Source organism: Rattus norvegicus, chromosome 1 (assembly GCF_021556685.1).
Source record: "Rattus norvegicus strain SHRSP/BbbUtx chromosome 1, alternate assembly SHRSP_T2T, whole genome shotgun sequence".
NCBI lineage: Eukaryota > Metazoa > Chordata > Mammalia > Rodentia > Muridae > Rattus > Rattus norvegicus.
The window spans coordinates 107302623-107315984 of NC_141534.1; the positions used below are offsets into that span (position 1 = coordinate 107302623).

At 52.2% G+C, this 13362-nt stretch overlaps 1 protein-coding gene across 2 annotated transcripts; it reads left to right on the plus strand.

Annotated features, from left to right (window-relative positions):
* Positions 1-46: 46 nt before the first annotated feature.
* Positions 47-12482, plus strand: Rasip1 (Ras interacting protein 1). 2 transcript variants are annotated; one of them, XM_087655054.1, is made up of 13 exons: positions 47-149; positions 318-458; positions 984-1156; positions 1274-1648; positions 2556-2911; positions 5341-5994; positions 7831-7868; positions 8034-8185; positions 8290-8405; positions 9401-9644; positions 9766-9938; positions 11210-11357; positions 12076-12481. In XM_087655054.1, exons 2-13 carry the CDS (start codon positions 322-324, stop codon positions 12273-12275), a joined length of 2766 nt encoding a protein of 921 aa, XP_087511180.1. In that variant the 5' UTR covers positions 47-149; positions 318-321; the 3' UTR covers positions 12276-12481. The 2 variants fall into 2 exon arrangements, with proteins under 2 accessions (XP_087511180.1, NP_001099731.2); NM_001106261.3 differs by having other exon boundaries at positions 53-149; positions 984-1648; positions 12076-12482.
* Positions 12483-13362: the final 880 nt, after the last annotated feature.

Consider the following 13362-nt stretch of genomic DNA (forward strand, 5'->3'; position numbering starts at 1 on the left):
CGCTCTTCCTGCCGGGTTTCCTCTTGCCTTTTCCTGTCCTCCACCCAGTGCTGGGAGCTTGGGCAGAGGAAAACACTTTACAGAGGGATTGGGACTTAACGGAGGCCAACGGCACCAGGGCCTCCGGGTGCTACAGGACCCGAAGCAGGGTAAGAGCCACAGCAATGACTCACCCATCCTGGGACCTAGGAGTTCATTGCTTTGCCCCTCTAACTCCCTGGGATTCAGGAACCAGAACTGAATCTCTCTTCCGTAGCTTCCCACCCCACCCCACCCACTGTGGCCTTAGGGCTTGGGGCCTTACCCTCTTTCCTTAGGGCCATGCTATCTGGTGAACGAAAGGAGGGCGGAAGCCCCCGCTTTGGGAAGCTCCATCTCCCTGTGGGCCTGTGGATCAATTCCCCAAGGAAACAGCTCGCCAAACTGGGGCGGCGCTGGCCTAGCGCTGCCTCTGTCAAGTAAGTGACCAACCTCTATGGTGTGCCTGCATCTGTCCCTATTTATCTCTGAGCCATGCCAGGGACCCTACAAAAGTGGGCAGTGATTTCTGTCCTAAATAGACAAGTGACGGGGGGTGGGGGTGGGGGGGTGGCAGTGGAACAAGGTGACAATGAGGCACAGAGGAGTGCATCAGGCTGGATGGGCACTGGGATGGAACACAGTAGATATCTCTCTGTTCACTTTATTTCTTACCAAGGGTTCTATCTTTATTATATTACTTATCTTACCTCCATTCTTCCCACCTCACACCACCATCTTGGTTTTCTGCCCCCACCCCTGTCTGTGTCCCTCTCTTTGGTTCTTTGTCCCTGACTCTTTGAGTTTCTGTCCCTCTCCCTCTCCCGGTTTTTCTGTGTCTTCGGCACATCTCTCGGGGTCACTTTTTCTCTGGGTGTCTCCCTGTGTGTGTGTGTCTGTCTCTCAGTGTGTGTCTCTGTCTCTGATTCTCTCTTCTGCGTCCTCTCTGCCCACTTCCTCCTCAGGTCCTCGTCCTCCGACACGGGGAGCCGCAGCAGCGAGCCCCTGCCGCCACCGCCGCCGCCGCACGTGGAGCTGCGGCGCGTTGGTGCGGTGAAGGCGGCGGGGGGCGCCTCGGGCAGCCGAGCCAAGCGCATCTCGCAGCTGTTTCGGGGCTCGGGGGCCGGCGGCGCCGGGGGTCCTGGCACGCCCGGGGGCGCGCAGCGCTGGGCCAGCGAGAAGAAGCTGCCTGAACTGGCGGCGGGTGTTGCTCCGGAGCCCCCGTTGCCCACGCGCGCCGCGGTGCCCCCGGGAGTGCTCAAGATCTTCGCGGCCGGGCTGGCGTCGGGCGCCAACTACAAGAGCGTGCTGGCTACGGAGCGATCTACCGCGCGCGAGCTGGTGGCGGAGGCGCTGGAGCGCTACGGGTTGACGGGCGGCCGCGGAGCGGGCGACAGCGGCTGCGTGGACGCCTACGCGCTTTGCGACGCTCTGGGCCGACCCGCCGCTGGCGTGGGCGGTGGCGAGTGGCGCGCGGAGCACCTGCGGGTGCTGGCCGACGCCGAGCGCCCCCTGCTGGTGCAGGACCTGTGGCGCGCGCGGCCGGGCTGGGCGCGGCGCTTTGAGCTGCGCGGCCGCGAGGAGGCCCGTCGGCTGGAGCAGGAGGCCTTCGGTGCTGCGGATGCAGACGGTCAGCCGGGGAAGGGCATAGAGACTTGGGGCGGGACCTAGGGGACAGTGGGATGACTGAGTCTTGGACAGGAGGTGCTGGGGGCGTGGCTTACAGAGAAGAGGCGGGGCCTGCAGTATAAAAGGCAGGGACCTGGGTGAAAGGTGCTCGGGTTCTAGGAGGTGCTGTTGGCGGGGGCTAGGGGAGGGACGGGCACAGAGTAGGAAGATTGGACTGGACGTGCTGGAGTGAGGTGTACACAGGGGAGGTGGAGCCAGCAGGACAAAACTGGTGGTGCTACTGTGGGGCGGGACTTACAGACGGGGTCTGATAAGGGCAATAGCATGGTTAAGGAGTATACCCTACATGATATATCTCTTATTACTTTACCTTTGGGGTATAGTTTATTTTATTTTAACCAAGACAGGGTTCTGCCGTGTAGCCCTTGAACCCTTGATTTTCTTACCCGAGCCTCTCAAGTGCTGTAATTATAGGTGCACCACCACGCCTACAACATTCTTTCAGTTTGAATCTCAACGAACTAGGTGAAGGTTCAATGGAATAACGTATATAAAGGGCGTAGCACAGGCTTAATAAAGAATAGGGAGGGGGAAAGAGTTGGTCCAGCCGATTAGAGCATTGGCCTACTCTTTCAGAGGACCCCGGTTTAGTTCTTAGCACCAACATGACAGCTCACAACCGTCCTTAACTCCAGTTCCAGGGGATCTGACATCTTCCCATAGACACACATTCAGGCTAAACACCAATGCACATAAAATTTTAAAAAATGTTTAAATGTTTTTTAAGTTTAAATGCACAAAAAAAAAAAAAACCCTGCATGTTGAAAGAATGAATTTCTAAACTGACAACTCCAAGTTGGAGTCGGGCAAAACAATGTCCAGAGTTAAGAGCCTTTATTTCTCCACAGGCACAAACGCCCCATCTTGGCGGACCCAGAAGAATAGGTCTCGGGCAGCATCTGGCGGGGCAGCTTTGGCCAGTCCTGGTCCAGGATCAGGATCCGGGACCCCCACTGGGTCCGGGGGCAAGGAGCGATCTGAAAATCTGTCGCTGCGTCGAAGTGTGTCTGAGCTGAGTCTACAGGGGCGGAGGCGGAGGCAGCAGGAACGCAGGCAGCAGGCACTTAGCATGGCCCCAGGGGCGGCTGATGCTCAGATGGTGCCAACGGACCCTGGAGACTTTGACCAGTTGACTCAGTGCCTCATTCAGGCACCCAGCAACCGTCCTTACTTCCTTCTGCTCCAGGGCTACCAGGATGCTCAGGTTAGCACCATCTCCCCTACTCATAGAGCCACACCAGAAGAAACACAACGCCAGGAACGCCTTGGGTTGAGGCCCCTCTCCAGTATAATGGCAGCTCCCACAGGGTTCCCAAGTAGGAAACAGCACGGTGGGAGCTGAGGTGGAGGGCAGATACAAAGATCCCATTTGAGGGGTATAGTGAATGTTTCCTTCCATTCAGAGTTGGAAGAAAACATGATCTTGGTCAAAGGCCAGTCCATTGTCAAAAGGACAGCCCTAGCAAACATCCGTTTCTTGAAGGAAAGTCTGTGTCCTGGGTCAGGGAAATCTTTGTTTGGTACCTAGATACTTGTTCTGGGAATGGCAGCTTTCTCGATTGGAGAAATAGGCTAATCCACTTATAAAGGTTCACATGGAAACCACCTGACCTCTTGTTTATGGAGGCAGTGAAGCCCGGATATATTTTCATGTCTGTAGTTTTGAGGATTGAACCCAAATCCTTGCACCAGCTAAGCAGGTGCTCCATGATGTGTTTATAAAAAGATAAAGAGAAGGGGTATATGTTTTGGTGGATGTGTGCCGAGGCATCCCTTCCCCCTGAGGGACCAGCCACACGACGGTATAATATAGAATAGAGTATATTTAGGGTATGGGGTTGACAGGGTAGCAGGGACAGAGAAAGGCAGAGAGAGCAGAGGAGTAGAGGCTGGCCATGAGCATGTGGAGAGAGAGAGAGAGGGGAAAGGAGTGGGGAGAGAGGGGGGGGAAGGGAAGAGTGGAAGAAGGCAAGAGTAGGAGCAAGAGAGAGCAGAGATAGCAAGCAGCCCCTTCCACAGTGAGTCAGGCATTCCTGGCTGTTGCCAGGTAACTGTGGGGCGGAGCTTAGACAAGGCTTTATCCCTGAAAAAAGCTCCTAATCCTCATTGGTGGGTTCTAGACAGGCAGTGGACTTGTGAACCATTCTCGCAGCCGTTTAATTAGGGACAGGCGCTCCAGGCAGATCCTCCTGCATCAGCCTCCTGAATGCTGGCACGACATACCTCCACCATCAGGCCATGTTTCCGTGTATTACATATTCGAGTGTCCCCAGAACATGAGTGGTAGGTTTATGTTCAGAAGGGGATCAGATGGCGCATCCATTTTTTAAAAATATTTATTTATTTAATGTATATTACAGATGGTTGTGAGTCACTATGTGGTTGCTGGGATTTGAACTCAGGACCTCTGGAAGGGCAGTCAGTGCTCTTAACCACTGAGCCATCTCTCCAGCCCGGCGCATCCATTTTTAAAGATGGAGGCGAGTCCACTTTCAGACCAGGGTCTACTGCAGTTTATCCTTCCACTCAGTGGATCGAATAGGGCGTGAAAGAAGGGGCCCCTTTGAAACATCTACGAGCATTTCTTTCTTTTTTTTTTTTTTTTTTTCTCGGAGCTGGGGACTGAACCCAGGGTCCTGCGCTTCCTAGGCAAGCGCTCTACTACTGAGCTAAATCCCCAGCCCCATCTACGAGCATTTCTAAAAGGGCTGCTGTCTCAGTGGAGGTCTCTGGGTGTCTACTTTGGGATGGGGCTATCGAGACCTTCCATTAATTGATGGGGAGAATCTTTGAACCCCCATCCTGAGTCATGGATGAGTGCATTGTAGACATGTTTTCTTGGGAACGAGTCCGTCACTGGGTGGAAAGAAATGAAAGTCTGTTGTAGAGGAGGGGGCTCTTCTTGTAAGGGCACTTTGTTGGGTGGAGCTAATAGAATCCCCGTGGTTCATGGGGTGTCTCCAGAAAGATGTCTGTTCATTGCTTGCTTTGGGATGATTGCAAGAGAAACTGTTACTCGACAGGAAAACACACTGGAGAATTGACAAGTAGGGTTCCAGAGTGATGGTACTGACAGACCGTTTTAGGAAGGCGGTAGGATGTCTGTGGAAGCCCCCGTTCCCGGGGCTGGGTGGTACAGAAGCGTTCACTAAAGGAACCGCACTGTTCATTCAGAAGAGTCGAGAAGGCGATTCGCTGGAGAACACTGTTTGGAAATCTCTCTTTTTTGGGGGGCCAGTAGAGGCCATGCAAATGATATTTATTAAAGGGTGGACCCGGGGCTAGAGAGATGCCTCTGCAGGTAAAAGACCCGAATTCTACACCCAGATCTCACATGGTGGAAGGAGAGAACCAATTCACAAGTTTCCTTTGACCTCTACATAAATGCCATGGTGCTGGTACCCTCTTCCCCATTACCACCCCCCCCCCAAAAAAAAGGGAAGGAACGACAAAGTGTTTTTGGAAGAGGGTATTCATGGGCAAAGACTGCTCAAAGAATCCTTTGAGAACCCAGGAGACATCCCGGAGGTTATCATCATTTAAAGGGGATGTGGGGTGAAAGAATATAGTGTGGGTGAAGGATGCTGTTTGGACACATCCATCCCCACAATAGCAACTTCTGCTTTGCTTTAGGACTTCGTGGTGTATGTGATGACACGAGAGCAGCACGTGTTCGGCCGAGGTGGGCCCTCGTCGTCCCGCGGCGGATCCCCTGCCCCATATGTGGACACCTTCCTCAACGCCCCAGACATCCTGCCTCGACATTGCACGGTGCGCGCGGGTCCTGAGCCCCCAGCTATGGTGCGCCCATCCCGGGGCGCCCCGGTCACACACAATGGCTGCCTTTTGCTGCGCGAGGCAGAGTTGCATCCCGGAGACCTGCTAGGCCTGGGAGAGCATTTCCTGTTCATGTATAAGGACCCCCGCGCCGGGGGCTCTGGTCCCGCTCGGCCACCCTGGCTGCCTGCGCGCCCCGGGGCCGCGCCACCGGGTCCGGGCTGGGCCTTTTCTTGTCGCCTGTGTGGCCGTGGCCTGCAGGAGCGCGGCGAGGCACTGGCTGCCTACCTGGACGGCCGCGAGCCGGTGCTGCGCTTTAGACCACGAGAGGAAGAGGCGCTGTTGGGAGAGATCGTGCGCGCTGCAGCCTCGGGCGCAGGAGACCTGCCACCACTCGGGCCCGCCACTCTGCTGGCACTGTGTGTGCAGCATTCGGCGAGGGAGCTAGAGCTGGGCCACCTGCCTCGCTTGCTGGGCCGCCTGGCCCGGCTCATCAAAGAGGCCGTTTGGGTGAGCGCCCCCTTGTCCCACAAGTCTTTCGGTTGCCCCCTCTCTTTTCCATCAATAGCCACCCATCTGAGTCATTTCTGCCACATTCCTGCGGTCCCCTATAAGTTTCCCACAGTATCTCTTCTACCTCTACCAGCTAGCTCCCTGTTCAAGCCTCAGGCAAGAGGAAACTACTTTTCCCATGATGCTTTGAGATGGGCTGAGCTAAGGATACACGTAGGGTCCTGGGAATGGTGGGTCCATCCACTGTGCCCCAAGAAGTGACTACTTTTAAATTTTTAGGTTTGTTTAGTAGTGCTTGGGATGGAACCCGGATCTCTTAGTATGCCAGACAGGTGCTCTACTGCAGAGACATCTCCCCAGTCCCTCACTGATGGATTCTGGGCAGGTGCTCTAGTGCTGAGTAGAGCTTTATACATGACCTGTCCCTGAGGATTCTCGGCACTGCATTGCGGAGCCACACCCCAGCCCTCTTTTTAGTTTTTATTTTGGAGGAAAGGTTTCACTAAGTTGCCTAGGCTGACCTTGAACTTGAGATCTTCCTGCCTCTGTCTTTAGAACTGTGGATTCATGGAGGAAAACCACTCTAGAATGTGGGAGGAGGCACCATAGGATGAGAAGCGTGAGAAGCCAGAAGAAGTCATTGTGGGGATTGAGTTGGTCAGCCCTTTGGGCATGGGGCAGGGAACAGTAAAATCATCAAAAATCCCCGGTGGATCCATCAGTGGGACCAACACTGTAGAAGTGACTGGAAGGGATAATTCAGGATGAGGGGGGCCAGTCTCATGGAGTGAGGTCCTAGAGGGGCCAGAGACCTTCATGGTAGTAAGAAGAAACTCCATTTGAGCTGGAGGGAAGGAAGCAAACAGATCGCTTGTTAGGGTGATCAGGGTTAGAACGGGAGGAACACGCCTGGTGGCACAGACCTGTCATCCCATCTACAAAAGCGGCTGAGGCAGGAGGATTACAAGCTCAAGGCCTGGCTGAGTTACAGAGAAAGTTTAAGACCTGTGCCTGGGCAACTTAGTCAGACACTGTCTCGAAATAAAACGTGGAAAGCCACCAGGCGGTAGTGGCTCCATCACTTTTAATCCCAGCACTCAGGAGACAGAGGCAGGTGGATCTCTGTGAGTTCAAGACCAGCCTGGTCTACAGAGTGAATTCCAGGACAGCCAGGGCCACACAGAGAAGCTGTGTCTCAAAACAAACAAAAACAACAAAAGTCAACCAAACAAAAACCTTAAAAACAAAAAGTTAAACGGCCTGAAGCCGGATGTGTGTGGCATATTTTTGTAATTCCAGCACAAGGCTAGAAGGATTGCACTAAACTGGAAGCCAGTCAATGCTAATGGAAGTCTTACCAACAAAGAGGTGTGTGCGTGAGTGGGTGGGGTGTGTGTGGAACTGGGAAGATGACTCACGGAGTAAAGTGCTTGTCTTATATGCCGGAGGTCCACGGAAATGTAAAAGCTGGGCAGACATGGTGACCACCTGCCACCCCAGCACCCAGGGAGCAGTGACAGCGTTCCCTGGAGCAAACTGGCTGGATTAGCTGGATTAATGGGTTCCAAATTCAGAGACAACTCCTACCTCATTAAAGTGGAGAGTCGCCAAGGGAGACATCAACATCAACTTTTAGGCCTCCACACACGTGTGTACCCATACGTATGCAAACACAGAGTCAGCTCTGCACCATACATGCACACACAGAGAGACACATGTGTGAGCATACGTGTGCTTGTGCTCAAGAAAGGTCCATTTAGGCGAACTAATTTGCATAGTCTCGATCCCCTCAATCCAGCCCCTTACATTGATTCTTATCTTACTGTTCTACAGGAAAAAATTAAAGAAATTGGAGACCGCCAGCCAGAGAAGTAAGAGAAAGCTGGGGTGCACAGGTCTGGAGAGCCACGGGGTTGGGTCTAGAGCTCAGCTCTCCCATGGTGCCTTAGAGCAAGTCCTGTGACTCCTTGGGTGGGGGAAAACGCAGGCCTTGGAGTTTGGTCTTTGTGTTGAGCCTCCTCCTCTTCTTCCCGTAGCCACCCAGAGGGAGTTCCTGAGGTGCCTCTGACCCCAGAGGCTGTGTCTGTGGAGCTGAGACCGCTCATACTGTGGATGGCCAATACCACAGAGCTTCTGAGCTTTGTTCAGGAGAAAGTGCTAGAGATGGAGAAAGAGGCTGACCAGGAGGGTGAGCTGAGGCCGGGGGCCTGCTTTGTCCTGCCGTCATGCCCTGAACCTGGAGAGCTAGGCTCTAGCAGCCATCCTGTTCCCCCTCTCACCCCCCCCCCCCAGGCCTGTCCTCCGACCCTCAGCTCTGCAATGATTTGGAATTGTGTGACGAGGCCTTGGCCCTCCTGGATGAGGTCATCATGTGTACCTTCCAGCAGTCCGTCTACTACCTCACCAAGGTGCTGCTCCCCTCTGAAATACTCTCGCTTTCCATTTAACTGACAGCGTTGCTCTGACTGACGTCACTTCCTTCTCGACCTAAGAATTCTAGCTCCTTGGAGTCACTTCCCATTTTACCCTCTGACATCACTGCCTTTCTGGTTCATTTCCTGTCTTTGCTCTCCTTATGTCTTATCCAACTGAGCTGGTTTCCTCTGTTTCAATCACTTTTTTTTTAAAAGCTCACACTTGTGAAGTTTACTGTTGTGTGTGTGTTTGCTGACATCACTTCCTGCATCTGACTTCACTTCCCTTATCTGAGCCTTGGTCCTTTTTGGCACTGAAGTATTCTTGTGGGGCTTGATTTCCCCTTCTACCACCTTTGACCTTACTATTGCTGATCGGGTTTTGGTCATGGAATAATACTGGGTTCTCTTATCGGTGAAATAAGAGGGAATCTCCCAAAATATGCAACCTGTATGCTCTGGGAGTAGCCTTGACTGTGAAACCCTTTCCTCTGAGGGTTCCTTTCTTGTATGTTCTTGACAAGTACACTCTTCTGTTTTCTTTGTCATTGCCTTCATTTCCTGTCCTTGGCTTGCTCGAACCTCCCAATGGCTGGCTGCTACCCAACTCCTACTTATGGACTCTCCATTCTTTTAATTTCCTTTGGAAATTCTGTTCAAACGTTTCCTTAACTGAAGAAGGTCCCCTTTTTGTCCAGTGTCCTGTCCTACATGAACTAACTCTCTGTGAGAACTACAAATTACATAATGCAGGAGAGATGCTCTTAAAATATCTAAGATACTTCCCCAAGACATTTCTTAAGACAGGTCCTTTCAGGGAGCCTAATTCCTGCTAGAAACCCATCTATGAAATAGAAATTTGATCACAGAGTACCCTGGGAATGGTGAAGATAGAATGGACTACAATTCCCAGAAGCCCTTCACGGAATTCCCCATTATCTTCCTTGACTGTCACTCTTCTCAAGTTGTTGCTTCTGTTTCCTCCCCAGACTCTCTATTCGACACTGCCAGCTCTCCTGGACAGTAACCCTTTCACTGCCGGGGCAGAGTTGCCGGGGCCTGGTGCAGAGCTGGAGGCCATGCCACCTGGACTCAGGCCTACCCTGGGTGTGTTCCAGGCAGCTCTAGAACTGACCAGTCAGTGTGAGCTGCATCCCGACCTCGTGTCCCAGACTTTTGGCTACTTGTTCTTCTTCTCCAATGCATCCCTTCTCAACTCGCTGATGGAACGAGGTGAGGGTTGTGCTGGGAACAGCCAGGAGCTACCCACACCTAACCTAGGCAGACATACTGAGGCTCAGACTTCAGCTTTGGAAGGAGGTTGACTCATCGCCTCCCATCTCTTCCTACACAGGTCAAGGCCGACCTTTCTATCAGTGGTCTCGAGCCGTCCAAATCAGAACCAACTTGGATCTCGTTTTGGATTGGCTGCAGGGGGCCGGGCTGGGTGACATTGCCACTGAGTTCTTCCGGAAGCTCTCCATTGCCGTGAACCTGCTGTGTGTACCCCGTACCTCCCTGCTCAAGGTGACTCCTGGTCAGCTTTGTGTGGCTTTGAATGTTGATAGCCCAGCTCAGCCATCCTCTGTATTCAGCCTCTCTGTGACCCCAAGTCATCTCCAGCCCGGGAGATGACTTAGACACCATGATGGTCCACTGGCAGGTACAGAAGTCAGTGTCAAGAGTGACTGAACATGGATGTCTTGATGCTTCTGAATGCTGGTGGAACTTGCTAGAAATAGTTTTCTATGCCCCATGTCTTAGACAGGTTGAGTCAGAAATTCTAGTTTGAGACAGAGGGAAATGATGGTTAAGCATTTGTTGAACATAAGCTGCATGCTGGGAACTGTGACAATCATGTCAACAAATATCCCATTCAAAGTAGATTGAAAAGGGAATCGGGTAGATCACATAATCTTACCCTTTTTTTTTTTTTTTTTTTTTTTTGAGATCTTGCTATGTGGCTTTGGTTGACCTGGAATCCACTAGTCTGGCCTTGAGCTCACAAATGATTCACCTGGCCCTGTCTGAGATGCTGGGATTAAAGGTGGTCACAACCACACCCAGTTCCCAGCTGGGTCCTCTGCAAGAGCAGCAGTTGTTCCCTCCTGCTGAGTCTTCACTCCAGATCCTTAATTTCACTTATGTCTAGCTTATTACAGTACTGGGGATTGAGCCCAGGGAGTTGCACATCAGGCAAACACTGCTGCCAACCTGCATCTCCAGACCTCTTTTTACTTTTTAATCTTTTTTTTTAAAAGATTTATTCATTTTATTATATATATAAGTACACTGTAGCTGTCTTCAGATACACCAGAAGAGGGCATTGGATCTCTTTATAGATGGTTGTGAGCCACCATGTGGTTGCTGGGAATTGAACTCAGGACCTCTGAAAGAGCAGTCGGATGCTCTTAACCGCTGAGCCATCTCTCCAGCCCCCAATCTTTTTTTTTTTTTTAAAAGGTTTACTTCTTTTATTTTATGTATGAATACACTGTAGCTGTCCTCAGACAGCACCAGAAGAGGGGCATCAGATCCCATTACACATGGTTGTGAGCCACCATGTGGTTGATGGGATTTGAACTCAAGATCTCCGGAAGAGCAGTCAGTGCTCTTAACCACTGAGCCATCTCTCTAGCCCTGCTTTTTAATCTTGAGATAGAATTTCACCGTGTTTCCTAACCCTGGCCTTGTACTTTGAATCTTCTTGTGTCAGCCTCCTAAGAAACCGGGATGGCTAGCTTGCCCGGTGAGACCCAGCTGTCGTGATAGATGTCTAACTTGAGGGTTTTCTCTAGGCTTCATGGAGCAGCTTACGGACTGACTACCCCACCTTGACTCCTGCTCAACTCCACCATCTCCTCAGCCACTACCAGTTGGGTCCTGGCCGCGGACCACCACCAGCTTGGGACCCACCACCTGCAGAGCGAGATGCTGTGGACACAGGTGTGCAAAAATGGGTCAACAAACAATTGAGATGTCTTTTTTACTTGAGACCCAAGAGTCCCTGTTCCCAGACCTCCCCTCTTTCCTACCTGGAATTCTGGATGAGAATCTGGACCCTTTGATGTGGCCGGATTCAGACACCCTCTCCCACAGGGTTTAAAGAATGGCTGCAATTATAACAATAGTAGAGCTGGCTTACTTTGGGGTCCCCTTCAGTGAGCTAAGAAGAGTTCAAACATTTGTGTTTTTGCTTAGACTTAATCCCCTAACCTCTTCTCTCCACAACTTTAACCTTAACTCTAACCCAATTAACATAGGAATAGGTTTCTCCATCCTCAGTAATCTCCCAAGATTAGCCCAGCCCATCCTCAAGGATCTGGGGAACCTGGGACACTATTTTCCTGGTAATGGGCCTTTTTGCCCTAGTCTTTTGGGGTTTTCGAGAAATTCTCTCTGTAGCCCTGGCTGTCATGTAATTCACTCTGTAGATCAGGCTGGCCTCGAACTCAAAGAGATCTGCCTGCCTCTTCCTCCTGAGTGCTGGGATCATGCGTCACCTCCTTGACCTTTTTAACCCCCTAGTTTTAACTAAAATTCCCATCATGCCTTGGAACGCAGAGAACCACGTTTCATGCTGGGATTTGTAGTTTTTTCTTACGGCGACAAGCCGCCTCACCCTCTTGCTGAGTCTTTAACTCGATTTTCCTCGTACTCACAGGGGATATCTTTGAAAGTTTTTCCTCGCATCCTCCTCTCATCCTACCCCTGGGTAGCTCACGCCTGCGCCTCACGGGCCCAGTGACAGATGATGCATTACACCGAGAACTACGCAGGCTCCGTCGCCTCCTCTGGGATCTTGAGCAGCAGGAGCTGCCAGCCAATCATCGCCATGGACCGCCGGTGGCTGCGACACCTTGAAAACCAATGACAAAGAAACGCGCGCAACTTGAAATTGCACCGGTTTTTAAGGGAGCCCGCCTGGGTGTAGAGCATTTTGGGAGTTGTAGTTTTCCCCGAGCAGACCGCTGAGAGTTTGACTTGTTGGGTTGGTAGATGATCGGACAATGGGAAGATGGGCTTGGGATGTGAATTCCAAGAAGTAATAAAAGTATCTGTGGTATTGACCTCGCTTGTCAAGACTTGGGGCCTTAGCAAAGATTGTTTTTTAAGGTGCCAGGGACTGTGTTTGGAACGTTGGGCGTCTGCCAAGTTTGGGGAGATATTTCTAGCCATGGCCTCAGCTTGCCCTCTAGCACGAAATGTGACGCTGGAGTACTGAGCACTGCCACACGACTCGGAACACAGCCCGGACCGTGTTCTTCTGAGTATCAGACCCCGTGTACTACCAGTGGGAACAGGTCACCACCATCTCCCTCCTATTCATAAAGTCCAAATTCTAGCCTTCTCCCCCAATCCTTCCGATGCTGTCTGCCTACTGTGTACACCGCTGAATTCCAACATCCAGCAGCTCTTACACTCAGAAACCCTCGGGTATTAGTCCTGTTCCATCAGATCCAAGAACACAAACCTCGGCTCTCCTCCCCCTATACCAGAGGTCTAAGCCTCAATTCTCTTCCCTCAGCCTAGAGTCCTGATTTTTGCCCCCTTCCTTTCTTAGAACTAGGGGTCTGGGCCTCATGTTTGAACTTTCCCCTCCTCTGAACTTGACTCCTACTGCTGTGTCAGGAAAAAAGAACCAACAGGTGGCACCTGCCGCCAGGGTCTGAACACGACCACCTGCCGCTGTTGCTCACCCGGGTCCCTCTCTCTGCACCTGCTCCTGTCTGTCGCCAGTGACCGCTCCACCCAACCCACAGTTCAGGACGCGGGGGAGGAGATAGAAAGGGAACCCTCGAAGTGAGCCTGGCAGGTCCTCCAGGAGCGTGTTCCCCGCCCCTTTTCTGGGTCCTAGCAGGGTTTCTGATCCAAAGCTCGCTCTCTTGGCTCCCACTCACCCTAGAGAGGGGAGTCGAGGGCGGCCCTAGGCTTGCGGGGTGGAGCCTAA

What these genes read in the sequence shown, in the direction of transcription:
- Rasip1 (NM_001106261.3), top strand. Translation starts at nt 322, where the DNA reads ATGCTATCTGGTGAACGAAAGGAGGGCGGAAGCCCCCGCTTTGGGAAG. An exon ending in CCTAGCGCTGCCTCTGTCAA is followed by an intron (nt 459 to 983) that starts GTAAGTGACCAA and finishes CTTCCTCCTCAG; the next exon opens with GTCCTCGTCCTCCGACACGG. An exon ending in CGGTGCTGCGGATGCAGACG is followed by an intron (nt 1,649 to 2,555) that starts GTCAGCCGGGGA and finishes ATTTCTCCACAG; the next exon opens with GCACAAACGCCCCATCTTGG.